Source organism: Cloeon dipterum, chromosome X (genome assembly GCF_949628265.1).
Source record: "Cloeon dipterum chromosome X, ieCloDipt1.1, whole genome shotgun sequence".
NCBI lineage: Eukaryota > Metazoa > Arthropoda > Insecta > Ephemeroptera > Baetidae > Cloeon > Cloeon dipterum.
The window spans coordinates 12,785,109-12,804,393 of record NC_088790.1 but is presented as its reverse complement, the minus strand read 5'-3'; the positions used below and the strand labels follow the sequence as shown (position 1 = coordinate 12,804,393).

The 19,285-nt window shown below is 39.3% G+C and overlaps 4 protein-coding genes across 18 annotated transcripts in view; 3 read left to right on the top strand and 1 right to left on the bottom strand.

Annotated features, from left to right (window-relative positions):
* Positions 1-9,170, top strand: part of LOC135946966 (piezo-type mechanosensitive ion channel component 2-like) — a 33,384-nt gene extending 24,214 nt beyond the window's left edge. For 8 of the 13 annotated variants that reach the window (XM_065495484.1, XM_065495481.1, XM_065495483.1 and 5 more), the window contains 18 exons: positions 111-380; positions 1,190-1,346; positions 1,399-1,556; positions 2,160-2,245; positions 2,373-2,477; positions 2,667-2,750; positions 3,218-3,488; positions 4,302-4,717; positions 5,117-5,264; positions 5,321-5,535; positions 5,780-5,938; positions 5,990-6,116; positions 6,173-6,420; positions 6,473-6,654; positions 6,707-6,982; positions 7,437-7,653; positions 7,718-7,838; positions 8,542-9,170. In XM_065495484.1, the coding sequence (XP_065351556.1) occupies positions 111-380; positions 1,190-1,346; positions 1,399-1,556; positions 2,160-2,245; positions 2,373-2,477; positions 2,667-2,750; positions 3,218-3,488; positions 4,302-4,717; positions 5,117-5,264; positions 5,321-5,535; positions 5,780-5,938; positions 5,990-6,116; positions 6,173-6,420; positions 6,473-6,654; positions 6,707-6,982; positions 7,437-7,653; positions 7,718-7,838; positions 8,542-8,748 (3,447 nt within the window). In that variant the 3' untranslated portion in view covers positions 8,749-9,170. The remainder of the gene's footprint in view (positions 1-110; positions 381-1,189; positions 1,347-1,398; positions 1,557-2,159; positions 2,246-2,372; positions 2,478-2,666; positions 2,751-3,217; positions 3,489-4,301; positions 4,718-5,116; positions 5,265-5,320; positions 5,536-5,779; positions 5,939-5,989; positions 6,117-6,172; positions 6,421-6,472; positions 6,655-6,706; positions 6,983-7,436; positions 7,654-7,717; positions 7,839-8,541) is intronic. The other 5 variants (XM_065495478.1, XM_065495473.1, XM_065495479.1 and 2 more) reach the window with 5 other exon arrangements.
* A 36-nt stretch (positions 9,171-9,206) lies between these two features.
* On the bottom strand, positions 9,207-12,698 carry prel (preli-like). The gene is made up of 3 exons (XM_065495489.1): positions 12,542-12,698; positions 11,849-12,177; positions 9,207-10,089 (listed from the first exon to the last, which is right to left on the bottom strand). Exons 2-3 carry the CDS (start codon positions 12,152-12,154, stop codon positions 9,742-9,744), a joined length of 654 nt encoding a protein of 217 aa, XP_065351561.1. The 5' UTR covers positions 12,155-12,177; positions 12,542-12,698; the 3' UTR covers positions 9,207-9,741.
* A 361-nt stretch (positions 12,699-13,059) lies between these two features.
* On the top strand, positions 13,060-16,542 carry LOC135946968 (stAR-related lipid transfer protein 7, mitochondrial-like). 2 transcript variants are annotated; one of them, XM_065495487.1, is made up of 10 exons: positions 13,064-13,179; positions 13,238-13,328; positions 13,391-13,574; positions 13,685-13,858; positions 13,909-14,087; positions 14,144-14,233; positions 14,441-14,510; positions 14,569-14,659; positions 14,719-14,989; positions 15,832-16,542. In XM_065495487.1, exons 2-10 carry the CDS (start codon positions 13,244-13,246, stop codon positions 16,077-16,079), a joined length of 1,392 nt encoding a protein of 463 aa, XP_065351559.1. In that variant the 5' UTR covers positions 13,064-13,179; positions 13,238-13,243; the 3' UTR covers positions 16,080-16,542. The 2 variants fall into 2 exon arrangements, with proteins under 2 accessions (XP_065351558.1, XP_065351559.1); XM_065495486.1 differs by having other exon boundaries at positions 13,060-13,328.
* A 1,766-nt stretch (positions 16,543-18,308) lies between these two features.
* LOC135947418 (cell surface glycoprotein 1-like) overlaps positions 18,309-19,285 on the top strand; it is a 34,760-nt gene continuing 33,783 nt past the window's right edge. Inside the window, exon 1 of one of the 2 annotated variants that reach the window (XM_065496279.1) lies at positions 18,309-18,496. The gene's annotated coding sequence lies outside the window, so the exon portion shown is untranslated. Of the gene's footprint in view, positions 18,501-19,285 lie in introns of both variants that reach the window. The other variant, XM_065496280.1, reaches the window with a different exon arrangement.

Genomic DNA, 19,285 nt, shown 5'->3' with positions numbered 1-19,285 from the left:
CTGGACCTATCGATCTTTTTAATTTTGATTGGATGACCTTATTTGTTCTTCACATACATGCTGTTTTGCTTATGTACAATCCGCTTGCCACCCTTGGTTAATGAGCGCAGTACCCTGTGTACCCGTACGTGCTGATCGCATCCCCCTACCTGCACTGCAACCGCTTTCGCATTCGCAAACTCCCCTCATCATCCCACACCTCGTCTCTTCGTCCGCAGTTGCTCAGTACCGCTCTGAAGACGGACATCGAGACTGCCGCCGACCAAGCACTGGTGGCCAACCTCCAGGATTCGCCCATTCCCATGGCTGACGAGCCCACCCCCATGCCCAGAAGGAGGAAAAAGAGCTCCGTCTCTTATCTCTCGGGCAGATCCGAGCTGGTAAATTTTGCCAGGGAGAAATACTGGCGTTTGCATTCTTCGTTATTTTCTATTTATGATTTGCGTACTTATTTGCATCATATAAAATAGATAGTTATTTGAAACTGAATTTTTTAAATTAATTATGAGATCAATTTTTTATCTTCAAGCTATCTGATAATTTCACTTATAAATTTTGTATTTTTTGCTTTGATATTATTCTTTAATTGAGAACAAGTCTGGCTTTAGTACCTCTTTGAAGATTGCTCTTTTTTTAAAAAAAAAAAAAGAATCATTTTGTGTTGCTTTATGGTATTTAAAAGAATACAGATGCGTTTTTAGTTTTGTGCGGAACGAAGAGGAAATTCTCGGTCTGTTTATTCTATATAAGTGTGGAAATTGGTAAACTTATCTTGCTATGCAATTAATTTTTGCCTGTCTGTTCTCCTCTGCTGCAGAGGTATTCCCTCGTTTTTAGCTAAATACTTTGTAACATTGAAAAAGTTACTCCTCACCCGCTCAATATCAAAGACAATTGGAACAGACCCACTAGGACAGGCGAGATGCTATACTAATTTTGGCCCAGACTTCTGTCCCAGACTCAGGAATTAGTAACGTTTTTTTCCTTAAGTACATTAATTTGATCTATCTATGATATTAATCAAAAATATTTCTCGACATTTTACATCAGCATGCAAATTATTGTTGGGGAGTTGACCGTTGGAAAATTTAAATTGATTGCCTTGTTTCCGGAAAAAATAAATTTATATGAAACACTCAATTGCTTCTCTAAATTAAAAATTTGATATTATATATCCATTTTTCTCCAGGGTCAGCCTTCTACGAGTGTGAGTGCAAGGTCCAGCTTCCAATCAACCCGCATTCCACCCCTAAACGAAGACGACGAACCCGCATCTCCGTCTCCTCCCCCTCCACCTCCAGGAGGCTCTGGTGGTGCCACTGCAGATGGAGAGGATGCAAAAATCAGTACGTTTCTCAAATTCCGCACTTATCCAATTGTTACATCATAACTTTGCAGAGGAGGATAGCTGGGCAAGCAAACTGTTCGTCTACATGAAATTTGTCTGGGCCCTTCTGCAGAGTGGCGTCGTCAGTGCCACTAAGCGACTCAACAAACTGTCCAGAGATTACAGATACGTGGCACAGTGCCTGGAAGCAGAAACCCTTTCTCTCAAGGTGAGATTTAAATTATATTTAGTGGCTACGACCAAACTGCAATGCCTATTATGTAGCTTCCATTACATATTATATAATAAGAGCTACCATCTTACAGCTCAATTAGCTGTGTGGCAAAACTTTATTTTAGCCATATTTTAAGTATAATTTCATTATTAAACACATGCAATTTTTAATCATTTGATTTTGACTATAATTTTTAATAATAAAACTCCATAGTTAGCAATAATCAATTACGCCCCTTCTACAGTGAAAACGTTTTCCCCCAAATTTACAAGTGCTTTATTTTGGCCAGTTTCATAATAGATTTCGGTTCTTCTTTGTTTAAAATTATTCAACAGCGTGTTCCAATTTTCAGAGAAACTCTTTGTAATGATATTTGATACGATTTCAAGTAGGGGTGAGCTGAATGCTCGAAAAGCATGCAAACTTTGCAGAAACATTTCTCTGAAGTGTTTAGTGCTAGGCAAATTTTTGGCTTTAACTTAATTCAATGATTGTTTTTTGCACTGGCACAAAGATTTTTTTAGGGTTTCATCTTTTACTCACAAGATGTTTTTCTAACAATAAGTTAATCTCCCTAAACTTTAATTAATTTTTCAGGAAAAAGGGGACTACAGGATTGGAACTCGGGTTGATCGAGGCATGTGGCGACCCCTTCCTTCAGTTCTGCCAGAGAAAGTAGAAGGGTAAGTTGCTCTCGGGAGAATCTTGGTGCTCTTTTTTGACAATTTCAAACATTATGACCATAACATATGGATAAAATTTTACTGTACTAACAATTATTGGTTGAAAATGGTGATGGTGTGCATGCAGAAGCGCTGGTTTGGAGATCAGAATTGTGGGTGCGAGCGACGAAGCCACTTTGAATGTGGACCACGATGGAAACGCACAGCAGGAAGCCGTTTGCGCCGATCCCAGGTGAGAGCCGCGCTGGAGGCTTGTCAGAGTGCACAAAATGCAGAATAAATCAATAGGCGATAGATATCACTTGAGTATAACAAAGTAGTGTAAATTTCGAGCTGCTTTAGTGGCTAGAAGGCGCTTCAGTTTTCGTTGTGTTTTTGGTGCATGGGACTTGTTAATCAGTTTGACCATTGTATGTGTCAGCAGCGAGGAGAAAATTGTGATCCCAACTATTAAAATTTGGGCAGCCAGTCTTGAGCGAGGCCTTGACTCGGACAGAGCGGACAGGTAAAGCAGTGTCCTTGAGACTCGAAAAGTGGCGTGCTGTCTGTGTTTCCCTACTGGACAATCGATCACACACATGCGTGGCGTGTTTTCCGCTTGTGCACAGCACGGTTTTTGCAGACAATCCGCATCAAGTAAACCTGTGATTGTCGTTCGCTCTTCTCGCATTAAATCGCTCTCAAATCGACTCAGGCTGTCTGGTAACTATCTCTCTTTAACCAAATCTATTCGCTCTTTTGTAAATAACCAATCACTCAATCTTCCAGCGTTGACCGAGAGTGAGCTGTTGTCGGTGCTTTTTGGGGCTTTTTAAATTTTACGTCTTGTAAATAACTGTGATCTCGAACATTTCAACTCTTCTTAAACTTGTACCATATTCTGTAATCTAACCTTTCGCGTTTAATAAGCCACAATTTTGTACTCAGCTGGATCTTTCCTGGTTATCCATCCTAATTTCCGCGAAATTTCAGCCCGATATCCATATCAGACATCGACGGTCGCGGAACCGCCTTCCAGAAGGACGGAGAGCCGACTTCTCTGACTACCGCCCTTTTCCACGCGTTGTGGTTCGCCGTTCTCGCGCACTCAGAACTCGTGTGCTACGGCATGGTGTTTTTGCACCAGGTAAAATCGGCGTCCATCCTCTCGCTGCCGCTACCACTGATGGTCTTCCTCTGGGGCTCGCTCTCAGTGCCCCGACCATCAAAGGTCTTCTGGGTCACTATCATCGGATACACTGAGGTAAGCTTCATCTCATGATCATCAGATTGAAAGTTCGCACCTTAAATCGAATTTTCACCAATAACATGTATCAGAATCGGCCAAAAAGGGGAACATTTTTAATTATAAATATTCATAGTGATTTGAATAAATTTAAACAAGTTTTTATTTTTAAGTCAAATCTCCTGGTGGTTTAAATTAGAAAAAACATTCAATAATAAAAATGCGCCATATTTAGCTTGAAAAAAACTTCAACGCCTTTGGATTGCAGTTTTAAAAATGAACCACCAGTCATAATTTTCTAACACTGCTTTCGACAACACAACATTTTTTGGAAAACTTTGAAATCGATTTAAAAAATCCAAAGTTCCGTTCAATCACGATGATTTCACTCTGTTGACAAGTTTCCTACTTCTTTACTTAGAAAACATAAAGAATACCTTTAATTATATTGAACATGAAAACAACCTCAAGTGGTCGCATTTTTCAAATATTAATACCTTTAAAGTTCGTAAAAAATCTAGAAAAAGTCCAAATTACCTATCGATTGATGCGTCTCCTTGAGGAAAGTGTGCATACAAAATTTCGCAGTGATTAAACGAAAATAAATTATTTTAGTAATTAACATGAAAATCTCCCAATAAGACCCCATGCTGAGGTTTATTTACATAGCTCACCTATATGCTATATAAACTTTTCATTGGCCAATTTCTACCGAAATTCGATTTGACAAAATGATAATTTGGCAAATAAAAAAATACTTTCAATTAAAATTGGCACTAGATAAAGAACCCACAATTCCATTAAACACGTTGTACACTTTGCCTGATACAGTTAGTGGTGGTTGCCAAGTACCTGTGCCAGTTTGAGTACCTGCCGTGGAACCAGCAGGCCATCCCCTACAACCAGCCCTTCTGGACGCCCAGGATCATCGGAGTGGAGCGCAAGGAGGTGTACGCCCTGTACGATTTGATGCTGCTGCTGGTCGTATTCTTCCATCGCTTTATGCTCAAGTCGCTGGGCCTGTGGGGCGACTGCGACGACACCAAATCCGTGGAAACACAAGCTGAGAGCTGCAGCAGCCCCGCTACAGAGATCGCAAAGTCGCCTGAGCCCTCACTGAAGTCCACTTCTGTAAGGGAGGAGGAGACCAGCGAAATATCTTCAGCGCCCGCCGAGGGCTGCGGCACCGCGGTCACCAATAGAGTAATAAAGACGGCTGCCAACTTGCCAGCACCCTTGAAACAAGCGTGAGTGTTTCTATTAGAACAACAAATTCGCTTAGATTTTAGACCAAATCGGTCAATACAATTATTACCTTAAATTTCAATAGAGCAGATCATTGTTGAAATGAGATAATAAAACATTTTTTTAGTTTTTGTGCTTTTTTTAAGAATAAATCGTTATGAAGATCATTAAAATATAATTTTAAATCTCTCGTTTCTAATTCTTTATTAATGTGTTTTTTGATTTTATACTACCTCTTTTGGTTCAGCAGCTTTTGATTGAAATTAAAATTCGCTAGCCTTGAAATTATTGGCCCTTAAGTTTTTACCAAGTATTGAAAAAACAGTGAATGGCTTTTAGTTTTTTAGCAATATCTATTTAAACATTAGTTCGTGGTAATTTACACTCTTTTATGTTTGCAGACCGAAAAAGCTTTTCTCAAGCATTATGCAGTTCTTTGCAACCCTTCTTGAGCCGAGCAGCAGAGTTACTGCTGACGTGTACGCCTTCATGTTTATGTGTGACTTCTTCAACTTCATGGTGGTCATCTTTGGCTTTGCCTCATTTGGTGTAAGTCTTGTCCTCCTCCAAATTTTTGCTCTATCTTAAACGCGGCTTTCCTGCAGACTCAGCAAGGAGACGGTGGCGTGTCTGCCTACCTTGAGGAAAACAAGGTGCCGGTGGCCTTTTTGGTCATGCTGATCCTCCAGTTCGCCTTAATGGTCGTTGACAGGGCCTTATTCTTGCGCAAGTTCATACTAGGCAAGATCATGTTCCAAGTTGGCCTTGTCTTTGGCGTTCACCTTTGGATGTTCTTCCTTCTGCCTGGACTCACTGAAAGGTGCAGATTTTTTTCCTCAAATAATTTACAATACACTCAATTATTGACCTCAATACGTTTTGTCGAAGCAATCCAATTTTTATTGTTTGATCCCAGGTTTGGTTTCAACTGAGTTTCCTGTAAAATGTTCACTAGAACATGCCTTTTTCCTAATTTAATCAATCTAGGCAAAATTATTAAGAATTTTCTTCTTTTTTTTCCTTCAAATTAAAATAATGCTATTACGACAATTTTAAATTTCCAGGCCTTTTAGCGGAGCTCTACCTCCTCAGATTTGGTATTTAGTGAAGTGCCTTTACCTGCTGCTCTCAGCCTACCAGATCAGGTGTGGCTACCCAACGAGGATCCTTGGAAATTTCTTGTGCAAGAAGTACAACTACCTCAACATGTTCCTCTTTAAAGGGTAAAAACTGAAACTATTCCTTGAATTAAAAATCAAGAAAGTGATTTTCAGGTTCATGGCTGTGCCATTCCTCTTTGAGCTGCGCACCTTGATGGATTGGATGTGGACCAAGACCAGCATGACTCTCGGCGAGTGGATCAAAATGGAAGACATCTTCGCCCACATTTTCCAGTTGAAGGTGAGCCTCATGTCAAAATGTGATTAATCCCACGACTGTTGACGGTCTTTTTGCAGTGTCAAAGAAGGGCAGAGGCTGCCTACCCGCGCCCTCCTGGAGAAGAGCAGCGTCCCTTGATTAAATATGTAGTCGGCGGATGCTCTCTGCTGGTGGTGATCTTCATCATCTGGTTCCCAATGGTGCTGTTCGCTCTCGGAAACACGGTTGGCCAGCCCAATCTGCCCTATGACGTCTCTGTAGAACTCACAATTGGACCGTACCAGCCGGTTTTCCGCACTTCAGCTCAAAATAGCTCTCTTGTCCCGTAAGCCTTTAACTCAAAATTTATCTGAAGACTTTACAATGGCGATAATTAGATTCTCTGAGAGTAACTGGGAAGCTATGAGCAACGTCTACAAAAGAGACAGGGCGGCTCAGACGTTCCTCTCCAACTACGACTGGTCTGATGTGCAGGTGGCAAAAATAGACAACTTCTCCATGTCCGTGTGGACGATATCTGAGCAGGCACAGAAGAAGATGATGGCTTTGGTCCTGTCTGGTAGATGAGATTTTAAGTTCTAAACACTCGGGGCTTAAACTGTTTGTTTCAGATGAGCCCTTGCTCGTTAAATTTTTGTGGACGGTGTCTAGACACTCAGACAATCCTGCCGTCGTGCCCATAGTAACTGAAACGCAGACAAACTTTTTGGCGTCCACTCTTCCCAACGGGGAACGGAATCCTGAGCGACTGACCCTGGCCAACATGCTGAACGACACGTTCAACGGCACAATTCGGCCGTTGCGATTGCAAAACCTCTTCCCAAAGTTTGTCAAAGTGTCTAACCGGGGCAAAGCCACTGTCGTCACGCAATTGATGAAACAGAAAGGTACGAAAGGTTTTTAAGGAGAATTTTAGATATTTCAGAGGAAAAAATGTTTATTTCCTACGTCCTTCCAGTTGGTGGGGAATCTCATTGGATTTATGTAGATTGTGGTAATTTCAATCAAGTTCAATGGTTTAAAATTTTAATTAGTTAATTTTTGCGGTATGGAGAGATTTTTATTTAAATATTAATGCCAAATGTTTTCAACATTGGTTTTAAATATATGTGAAATTTAGTTTTCTTCTGCAATCTGTACTCTTAATTTTGCTTTCTGTAATTAATTTTTAAGAGACAGATTTTAATATGAATAGCTGCTGATTGATATTCTGGAACTAAAAATTTTGACTTGGTGATCAAAAGTACACAATTTCAATAAGTTATCTCCACTTGTCAAATTGTAGCACATCATGTTCCACTGATTAGTATTTTTAATAATTTGAAAATTCCTCATTTTTAGATAGCGCAGAAGAAGCATACCGAGACCTTTTGCTGACCTTAGACAGAGATGAGGAAAACAGGGAACATTGGTGGGAGGTCGGGGAAAGCTGCACCGACAATGAATACAGGGACACTTTGTCCCACCTGCCCTTGAACGACCGCTGCAGGTCGCTCCAGATGTACACATTCAACGACAAAGCGTTCCCAGCCGGCCTCAGCTTCTTCTCTGGTGGCGGGTAAAATAAAAAATAAAAATAAAACGCTGAGCAAATACTAAATCAATTTCCTAATTGCTTACAGCATCATCGGATTGTACACCACTCTTGTTTTGGTGGCCTCCAAGTTTATGCGCGGCTTCTTCTCTGGAGTTTGCTTCACAATCATGTTTGATGACTTGCCAGATGTAGATAGGATTCTTCAGGTCAGTAGTAACTTAAACTAGCAAAAAATTTAATATTTGAGGGAGGCGATAAGTTTTCCACATTTGGCCTAAGCTCCTCTGCGGCCACGCAGGCCTTGTTATTCGCTTGGCAGTGTTATTTGGACCTGGTGAGCTCATAGCCCACAGGAAGTGCTGAGCAGATGCTATAAAAGAATTTGGTCTATTTTTATTGCGAAAAATTTGAATTTTGTGACATTTTCCATCAAAAATAATGATTTTTCCCGTTGTTTTAATGGCTACAAAAATTTAACACTCCACTAAGGGGTTTTAACACAACTAGAAGTTTTGTAGCGAAAATTATGATCTCTTCCTGAAAACGCGGAGACTCCTGTGTGAGCCGTTTGTGGTTTATGAACCTCGCTGAGTGTTTTATATATTTTTAACTTTTTGGTTTTGCAAAAATATTTTACAATTATTATTTTTGATTTTTTAATAGATCTAATGATTGACGAAAATGCTTTCCTTTAAAAGCTTAAGTTTACATACTGAACGTCTACAACAGATAATTTTTTATTAAATTTACCTTTAAAAAAATTAATTGATTTGGTTTATAGAAGTCGGCAATTTTTGTTTGAGACGTTTTATATTTGATTGTTGGCAGCGTTTTTTCAATGACACTGTTGAACTGGTTGTATAGAATTTCAACTCTTCATTTAATATCATTTCCTTTTTACTTTTCTAGTTGTGTCTGGACATCTATCTGGTGCGAGAATCTGGCGAACTGAGCTTAGAGGAGGCGCTTGCAGCCAAGTTGATATTCCTGTTCCGCTCTCCTTCGACATTGATTAAATGGAGCAGGCCAAGGGAGGAGGAAGAAGGCTCGGAGGCGTCGAGCGACGAAGACGTGCGCTCAAGACAAGGCAGCAGGCAACAAGCCATCATGCATTAGTTACTTACCAAAGATTTAAGTCATTTTGTTGCATTGAATTCAATTTGATCATGTGTGAGAAAGCAATCACCATCGAATACTCGTTTTTAAATCGATGCCTACAGCGGTGCAATAATTTATTATTATCAGGTGCACTTGTGTTTTTTTTATATACTTTCTTTTCTTTTGAGCGATATATTCAGTCTTCACGCATTTTAAGGAATGTACCTCGACGCACAAATAAATTTCATGTATACTAGGCGTAATATTTATTAGCTTTTTGTCAAATCTGTAGCTCGGGCATTTATCTGAAGCCTCTGTGAGTGTTGTAATTGACTCGATTAAATTATATCATGTATCTTGTCTAGCTGTATTTGAATGTTTGCATGCCAATCATTTTTTACTTATGTACTGAATAAAACTATTTACCGCTTATATCTTGATATGCTGAGGATTCTTAAGAAATAAAATCCTAATGGTAACCTTTAGAAAGCTCTTATACAGTATTTATTATCGACTTTTGGTTTACTCAAAAATGCTAACACAGCACAGAATGTTGTAAGATTTAAATCCATCCATGCACTAAAGTGGCCCAGACCTGGCTTACAATCTGTGGCGCGTACAATGAACTTCTATATTCTGAAACTAGCAGGTTCAGGGGAAATCACAATAGTAGCAATGGCAATGATTAAGACACCCATCCCAACCAAAAAATTTAAAAGTTTTCCTACCGATTAGTTTAATTTTCAATAAAAGAAAACAAGGAAGAGACAACGCCCGAGATAATTGCGAGTGTGTTTGTTTCCTTTGGAGTTACCAGCGCGGAGAGAATATATCTATCAGTGAAATTCACAGAGAGTTGGAAAATCAAACTGCAGCTACTTCTGAGGATTAAGTGCCAGAGGCGTGATTCAAAGTCTGTCAGTTGAATTATCAGTGGAACGAAAGTTTGATGAGAAATTCAGCGCCCTGAGGCAAATTACTGCCAGAAGAAAGAAGACAGCCGCACTATTTTTACTCCACTTCAGGTTGGCAGGCGGCCACGACCGGCCGCGCCTTGGCTTTGGCCATCTCAGTGGCCCGTTTGGCCGATTCTCGCAGCTTCTCCTTCTGCTCGGAGAGCACCGAGTGCTTGTGTGTATGCACCACGGCCGGCGCCAAATGCCCAGGGAACATCAGATTCAGAACATGGTGGAATCCGTTCTCAGCCTTGACACAGTTTTTCTTGAAGCGCTCCAGACCAAAAGCCTGGATCGGCCTGCTCAGGCCAAATACCTGCGAGTCAATCCACGCCGTACGCTCGGCCACAGTCTGATTGCTGCTCTCCGAGCTCTGTCTATACACAACCTTCTCAGTGATGCTCTGTAATGTGAACAAAAGGTCGAAGTTAGTACATTTGATTTCGTTGAACCAAAAATCGACTTTAGAAGCTGAAGTATTAGTTGATTTTATTTTGTTCAAACTCAAATAAGGCCGCCCCATATTTTATTACCATTCATTTTTCATTACTGGATTACATCATCAACCTTGCAAGTACTTTTTAAGTAAATGAATGTAAGAGTTAGTTTTTTTTTCAGAAATTTTTTCAACAATTTTGTTCAAAATTAATAATATCCTAATTTACCACTCTCTAGCTCAAGTCCGTGATAACGGTAAAAACTGACAAACCAGGGGGAAATTGTTTGCATACAAATATAACATTAAATTAGAAACAGAACAATGCATATAAGAAATTTCTGTGTGATAATCGACCCTGCATTCTCAACACTGGTTTTAGACAGAAATCTATTGAATCAGATTAAATATTTCAATATTTTCACTAGAAAATAAAATTCTCAAGTTTTTTTTTAATGTAATCTGCAAAGAATGCTCTTATTCTCTATTTATAGACACTTAATTATCTCTTCTCTCCCTCTGAAGTCAGCATTGTCAGTCAATTACTAACCAATCAATGAAAAAGCAAAGATATGATCAATTAAATCCCGTGCAGAGTAATTCAGGATGGGTAGATAAGTAAAATTTGTACCATCAGAAAAGTGCAAGGGAATTTTCTTTCTTGGACACTCTTTGAAATTGGCTTTATGCTATCAAGGATGGAATTTAGAGTTTGCTCATTTTAGAGAGGGAAGGTTAAATCACAGAGAAGGCAAAAGGCAAGGTTGACGAGGTTTTGTTACTCGTTTCCAATTTTAAATTTTTAATTTCTGTCAGCAATGAACTGTCGGACGTTTTCAACAATCAGCTGATTCGTAAATATTATTCTCCGCGGCTAATAATCAGGTAAGAGCTTTGTTTTGAAGTTTAAGTACTGTAGGTGAAGCCCAAGGGGCTGAAACAGGCGAAGCGGCCACTGAACAGTAGGTGAGCGAGCTACAGTCAAAATTTCACAACTAGCTATCCATCCTGAATTAATTTGCGCAGATCTTTGCCATTTTGAAAGTTTTTCGTAAGATAATCTGAGTGTATTTCTTTTTCTGTTCAGGACAAAAATATTTTCTTAATTTTTTAACACCTTTGTTTTTAAGTAGAAAAACAGTTAGCTGCAACAATTTTTTTACCTTTTATGTTGGAAGAGCAAAATCGGAGAAAATAATTATGTTAGCGTTTACATTAATTTATTTTCATTAAGGAACAGAAAATTTAATATGTTAAGCCTCCAACTATCTTTGGTTGCTTTGTAGCAATTACAATGTTTTATACTTTTACAGACACCTGAGCATGGAGTTGATTGTTGACTTAAAAAAATCAAAGCAACATAGCATTTTAGGTCAAACATCCAATAATGGTCTCTTGTTGAAAAACCAAAATAGCTGTTTTAAATTTTGATGCAAATCAGGTCAGTGAGTGGCCGCTACATTGTTAATACAACTTTAAATTGGCCTAATCACAAGAAAATATTTTTATCGGCTAGATAATCCCAGTGAACGGCGTAAATAATTAAACAATTTTAAATAGATAGTTTGGAGACCAAATAACAGCTTGCTTTATTATATTGGCTTTAAAAAAAATGAGTCCTTAGTGTGTAACTGATTGCGCGACAAGCCCCACTAGGTCTTCAGTGAAGCCTTTTCTTCATTGCATTTTTTATATTACGGCACAGTGACAGAAATAGAACCTTTACCATGACTTTCGTGTATCCAATATTCCTGGTATAAGTGGTCATGGTCTTGGTTTTGGGGTCCACCACTGATTCCTCGATGATCTTGACTGTGCGGTTCGAGACGACGTGCTCGCCCCATTTAGGCGGCAGGTTCGTCTTGGTCAGTAGCCGCAGCGACCTGAGCTGGCCCTTGCTGTCTACCTGCCGGAAGACCGTGTCCTCAGACAGAACGTGCGTGCTGAAGGGGTTGGGGTAGCGGCACCAGAAGCTCTGAGCCACTTGGTCCCACGAGTAGTTGAAGACGGAAGAGCTCTCAAAAAACTTCATGCTGACCACTTCCTTCGAGCACCCTGCGACCGGACACACGGGTTAAAACAGACAGGCATAGCAATGTGTACGTGACTGATGGTGCGGACTTTGCTCGCACTGCAATTTTCGAGATAATAATTCCGCTTATCAGCTCGACTATTTTGCTTGTCGTTCGTTCGTTAGTGCGTGAGATACTGGGGTCCACGCACGGCATAATTGAAAGCCGAACCGGCATGAGGTAAAAATCAAAGTTTACGACCCACATAATTCTCAAACACTAAAGTATGTAGTCCAACCCTATGAGTGCATGTGTGAAAGTTCGAGCACAATGCGGCATCGGTATTAATAGAAAGTAATAGACCCTATGGAGCCAGATATATTCGACAAGTCGTCTTACATAATTACCTTTTCAAAATACGCATAAGCGCAAATAATAATCCATCGAAGAACTCGGCCTTGAAGTTCGCCTGCTTTCAATACATTTCCTGGCTGCAGACTGGAGTCATGGAGTGGGTATGGCGTTAACAATGTCCTCCAAAACAAGTTTGGAGTCTGAGTGAGTCTGCGATCGAGGATCGACCAATGGTGGGATTTCAGACTTAAGGGAAGGGGCTCGACCAGTTGCCAACCAATCAGAGAAGAGGGTATGGAGCGTAATTTATGAATTTGTTGCTCTTGGCGCGAAGGGAAAATTTTTCCATCTGTTTCATCTTCTTTAATTAATTTTAATAGCTTGCAGCTACAACTTTAACCTCAATCCAACCTTTTAAAATATTAGAGTAATGGAAAATCCAAAATTTGTTTCCCTGTTCTTTTCACTCTGCGAGTTTTAGCTCTTCTCGCTCTTCTGTATCATACTTTCGATCAACCTCTCGCATTGCGCCATTTTTCTCGCTGGCTGGAAACAAATGACAGCCGCCATGCGCACTGTTTTCAGGATTTTAATTTTCGTGCAGGCAAGGCACTGCAGCACACATTGGGTTGGCTTCAACGAAATGTGATTTCAGCGCGGATACAAAAAGAAGAATGGACTGACTTTGCCGGTTTGCTGAGAGTAAAATGCTGCCGATCGGGTTGAAAAAGGCGTTGGCTAAATTGCAGTGCGCCATGGTGCGGCCACAGTGTGGCGGAGTGTCCAAAACCATCCTCAGCACGGCGCAACACATGCGAGCCCTAAACCGCAACCTTTGCTGTAAGTTCATTCAAAACTGCATGTCCAAGTCAGCTGTTTTCATTCATCCTTGCCGGTTGCAGCAGGAATCAACGTTCTGTGCTGCACCACCTGCCGCCGAGAACTGATCGAGTCGCTCAGGAGCAACCTCAGACTGGACAAGTTTAAAAAGATTGGTCTCAAAATCATCAGCAATGCCATGAAGGAAAAGTCCGTAGTTCTTGCTGGAATTTGGGCAAAGCAAATCGAGTATATAATGGCCCAGAGGTGCGTGCTTTGTGTATTTTCAAATTCAAATATTTGTCTATTTAGATAAAAGTTTGCACATACAATATTGCTGCTAAAGCTGTGATTTTCATTCGCTACATATTTGACAGAATTCGGAGAGGACAGCAGATTCTAACATTGTATTCTCGCACGTGGGAGGCCAGGACCGCTGAGTTCGTGATAAAAAGCATGTCCAGGAGGAGCAAAAATGCCTTGTTAGCCACCTGCCTGGCTGCTGTCTTTGACTGGGAGAAGGAGAATATTCCTGAAGAAGTGCTCTTGAGGTTTGTCTTGATTTTATTCTTATCTCTAGATTTACATTAATTTTTCTCAGGCATAAAAACGAACTCGAGTTAGTAAGCAAATTGAAGTCGACCACCATCACTTGTCAAAAGTGTGGTCTTCGCCTACTGATAGACGCAAGAGCCCCTGGTGTGTCATACTGCCGGTGCGCTAACAACACCACTTCTGCCAGAGCAGTTCTTGAAGACTGGCAATCTACGTTGGCTTCAGGTACTAGTATTTGAAAACTAATTTACCTGTGTCACAAACTTGGTTTTATTTTTCAGATGAAGAATGGGTGCCCTTTATTGAGCGTGAAGATGTAATCATTTGGAGACAGGAACACAAAGAACACAAGGGTCATTACGTTTACAAAGGTAACGCAGAAAAACTAGCTTGACAGAATTCATCAATTATATTGTATAGTTAAGAGACAGTCAGAGAAGCAAATATTTGTTTGACAAACAGACAAAGACTAAGTTAGATTCATGGGGTTATAAATTTATCAATAATTGATATGTTTTGATTTGATTTGCTGAATATTATTAAGTTAGTTAAATTTTTGCTTGCGTTTGTGTTCACAGTTTATGGAAATTACTCTGACGTGGCAGCCCGAGATTTTCTGAAAGTTCAACTAGATAATGAATACAGAAAGTAATATTATTGAAGAATATTGAGCAACTAGTTTACTTATTTCTATCCAATGTCAAAGGAAATGGGACCAGACTGCAATCCAGCTTGAAGTAGTTGACTCGGATCCAACTTCTGGCAGTGAAGTACTCTACTGGGAAGCAGAATGGCCTGTAAGTTTTAAAGCAAGCTTATTCCCCAAACAATGTGATTGACTGACAAAAATTGACAGCGGTTTTTCACCAACCGAGACTATGTCTTCAAGCGGCGAACTCTGGTGGACGAGAAGAGCGGAGACATCGTGATACGAGCTGAGAGCACTTCCCACCCAAACTGCCCTGTGCTGAAACAGTGTCACAGGGTGGACGAGTACTGGTCCTACTGGGTGATCAAGCCCGTCAACTCGGACATGGATGCTCCTGGACTGGAATTTAGTTTGACGTACTTTGACAATCCTGGACTCTCCATACCGTCAGCCTTTACTTCCTGGGTTGCCATGAGTGGTAAGGATTTGTTTAATCCAATCTGATTCTGCTGCAATATAGATAATTCTGATTGTGAGTAAAGCATGAATGCCGTTTTGAAAAGTTGAAATTTTTGAATTAAATAAATAAGACCAAATAAAAGGGTGAAAGTAGCCAAAAATTCGTAGGGTGCCTGAGAATTAGGGTTGCAAATACCTGAATTTTTTGTAATGCAGTTCAGTGGTTTTTATCAATTTTTTCAAGTTTCTTGAAGGCCATGTTTGCACCACAGTTTTCAATAATTTTCTTATTATTTGCTCATGACCTTGACTTGATAAATGGTCAGAGATGAATTGTTTGAGAAATTGAGGCAGCAAATAGCAATTTAAAAGTAAAAACTGCACAGTGGAGGAAATTTTGGCCACTTGGACCACAAATTTTAGATTTTCACAATGGGAAAATGGGAAAAATTCCGAAAATTCATTGTTTGCATTTCTTGTGCAAGAATTTGTTAAAAATTGAGTGGTAAAACCGTTATAAACCATTTATGAAAAAAGCTGGGTGGTTAGCAAATGCATCCCTGCTGAGCTTACAACATGGCAAGTCAAAAACATACTTGCATCGCTTGCACCTTTTTACAAATTGAATTAATTAACTGCTAAGCTTAATTATTTCCAACTTGTTTACTTTTTGACGGTTTTCAGCAATTTAGATTGGCATTCAACCAATCTAATTTAGTTTTTGTGTATTATGGGAGCTCTTAGGTTGAAATTTCCTTCGGATTTTATATAAAGATCGCAGATTGTATTCTGAAGCTTGCAATCAATGATGTGAAAAATCAGCAAGTTTAGTCTCATAGTGTTAATCTCGCGTGATTTCAGCTTTGCCAGAGTATCTGACCAAACTGCGACGGGCCGCCATTGTGCTGATGGACGAGCGGTTCGAGCAGGAAAAGGTCAGACGCCTGGAGGAGGAGAAAGAGGAAAAGAAGCGCCTGGAGGAGAAGCAGGCTGAGAGCCAAGAAAAAGAAAATACGCAATCAAAGTTTTCCTTGCCGTTCTCACTCTCGTTACCAGACGTGGAGGAGCCAGTGGAGCCACTATACCACCACCAGTTTTACTATCTCTGATTTTACCAAAGTATGAGAAAAGGAAATTCGCAGCGACTGACACGTGGCTTTTCTGTTGATCCGAATAGTCTGAAGATTAACCATTAAATGCTAGAAAACTGTGCCTCTTTTGTTGGAGAGGTCATGCGTTGTAACATTTAATACTAACAAAACTGCTGATGACTTGGATGAAACCTATCCATATCAATTATTTTGTTATTGTTAATATTGTTTTTTGGTTAAAATGTCGTAAATTAAAGGTATCCTTTCATGCAAGTTTTGAAATTTAATTTAACAATTAGATTGCGTTTCATTCTTCGCCTTTATCAAGTAAATAATTGTAAGCCTGAGACACGACCTGTCCTTTTATCATTTCAAGTACATGGTGGGTTTCATCCAAGTTTGTGCCCTCTCAACATTCAGGCGGAACATCTTGTATCAAAATGTTTCCTTTAAGCCCAAGTAAGAGAAGTTACAACAACAAGTCCACACGTTAAGTTCCTTCCGTTTGCCTAGACGGGGAGGGGAGGGTATGCAAACTTTTAATTGAATGGTCGGGACGCCCGCTTTTGAGTGGCTTCCCGTCAGCGCGCACGGGGTTGATTGTTTTTCGACAATGAGGAGGCGAAGACTTAAAAATGAACTGCGAAAGATAGTGTCCCTCTCCAGTTGCGTCTAGTCTGATGAGGTTTGCGCACGTGAATCAGGCGATCCTAACTTGTGAAAATGCATTAAGTACTTTGACCCAACAACCATCTTTAATTTACACCCTGAGAACAGCTCAATTTTTGGAAATTATAGAAAAATATTATTTGCTCTCATCACCATGCAGATTTTAACTGACTTTCGCATGATGAGTGGACTGATTTATTTTCATTAAACTTATTTTCGAGAAAAAAACTACTGCAATCACATTCATAAGAGATGAATAATTAATTTTGATACATCTGAATCTCCAAGTTCTGTTACATCCATAAATCCGTATATATTCCTTATATATTCCAAATAAAACACTATTAATCTTGGCTTTATAAGATATCAAGGTTTGATTGTTAATCATTTTAACTGTTAAATATGCAGTATTTTGCTAGCTGGCATAGGAAAACATTTTGTACTGAAACTGCTCTCTTCCTGTGGTGTTTTCAAGTTATCCAAAGTGTGAAATAAAGAGCAGGCAAAGGTGCAAAGCACACAATTCGTCTTATAATTCTTTGATCCAGTCTTCAAATTGATAGCTGCAAAACTTTATGTTTAAATTTAAGAATGGCACTCTTCTGTAGGGATTTCCCTCCAAAAATGTCATATTTTAATATCTTCAAATTTATAACTAAAGAGTTAAACTCTTAAGCTATAATTGAATTTCCAGTTTATCAGTCTTTTTATCTATTTAAAAATGCCAGAAAGGGTTTGAATATAAATGTCTAATGTTCATAGCAATATTTTACATTTTGTCTATTGAAATTGTTTAAAGTTCATTAGTTCATAGTTTTTGTTAAATTAATTAGTTATTTTATAGCTGTGTTTGGCAAAAGGGTAGTCAGTTGACAAGACTGTCCAGTAATCTCTTTCTGGAAATAACCAGACATAGGTTTTTGGAATCATTGAAAACACAAATCCCACTTTACCACGATATTGTAAAATTTGGAAAACGTTTTCATTTCTCTTAAATTTATTAATATTGTAGATACAACAGATGCCCCCCTGAAAAGAGACCACGAGCCTAGAAGAAAATTTCAAAACCTGGTTTTAAGCCAGAGAGATAAGTCAAAATTGGGTTTCATCTATGATTTTCTATGTCTTAAGAAGGCGGAATCCACCATCTATACATTGTTTCCCTAAAGGATCAATTTTTGCACTTGAATTTTCGTAACTTTCATGACAAATATCGCAAATATCAGTCAAAGTAATCAAATGACAGAGGGAAACAACATGAAATTTTTCTTGTTTTTTTTTTGCAGTTTTTACTTGTGTAAATTAATCGTGTTTCTCTCACAATCAGTGAAAAAACTAGTCAAATTCGTTTCTGACGACCCTACATCAATTTTTCCCCACCCAAGAGGAGCGGCAGTGGTTGGTATTTTGGCACAAGCTAGGTTTTGTGCTCATTCATGTTTGTAGGGTGAACGACAGGGTGGCGCTGGGGTTGAACGGGCCTAGCCCGGTGCCGCTGGTGGTGTTGGCTCTACATGCTGCACGGCATGGGCGCGATAAGAGGCGGCGAAAGGTCACCCATACCGCTGCCTTCAGTCTATCGTGGCCGCGCGCCGCAGCAACAACATCTTCCGCCGAATCTGCCTTGCATAACCCCCCAACATTCTGGCTGTGAACGAAAATCTGAACAGATAATCACGAGAGAATCTTTTATTCCCTTAAGACTGCACTGGCAGATTTCCAATCTTGCGCCGCTTCAGAAACTGACCGGCTACCTGCATTCAAAAGCACGTGAGTGATATTGTTATTTACTTTATAATTACAATATCAATCACGTGAGATCTGTTGTCACTTCGGTGGGGCTTGAATTTTTAATGTTGGGGGAATTATCTTATTTTTAAACTATCATAACCAATTTTTATTTCGAAGTGGCCTGGTGAAAAATAATTTCATATCATTAAATTGTATAGAAACTGAAACTGTGAAATGCAGATTTGCCGGCTAGCGTTGTTTTCTTTCCAATCTTTTAACTTTCCTCTTGTGTTGCTTATTATGGTTACTTGTTTTCTTATGTGCACTATTAAGCTGCTTTTGGAATACTGCACAATTAATTTGTGAGATAATAGTGAACTGTTTTTTTTCAACTTGCGTGCTTATCGGAGGAGAATCGGGGTGGAAAATCGAGACAGATGTGTACAAAAATGTTAGTAGAATAACAATTATTATTATTGTTATTCAATAACAATTAAAAGTATATTTTTGGCAGCTTGCATTTATATTGTAAAAATTCCAAGGAAACAAAATTTATTTCTCTTAATCTGATTGTAAACTGAACCCTATCTTTTAAATTTGTCTACACGTTTTTTCTTCAGTATTATAGTAATTTTTCTCTTTACGGTTTGAACTTAATCCATTGCGGCAGCAAAAATACGAAGATTAAATCTCGCTTTATCAATCAGTATTCATACACAGTAACCATTCACGTGAACGGAAAAATGGAGGCATGTATTGAAAAGTGAAGCAAAAATTTTTGAACTATCCGGGATCACATCAGTATTTTTTGATCGATTGAAGGA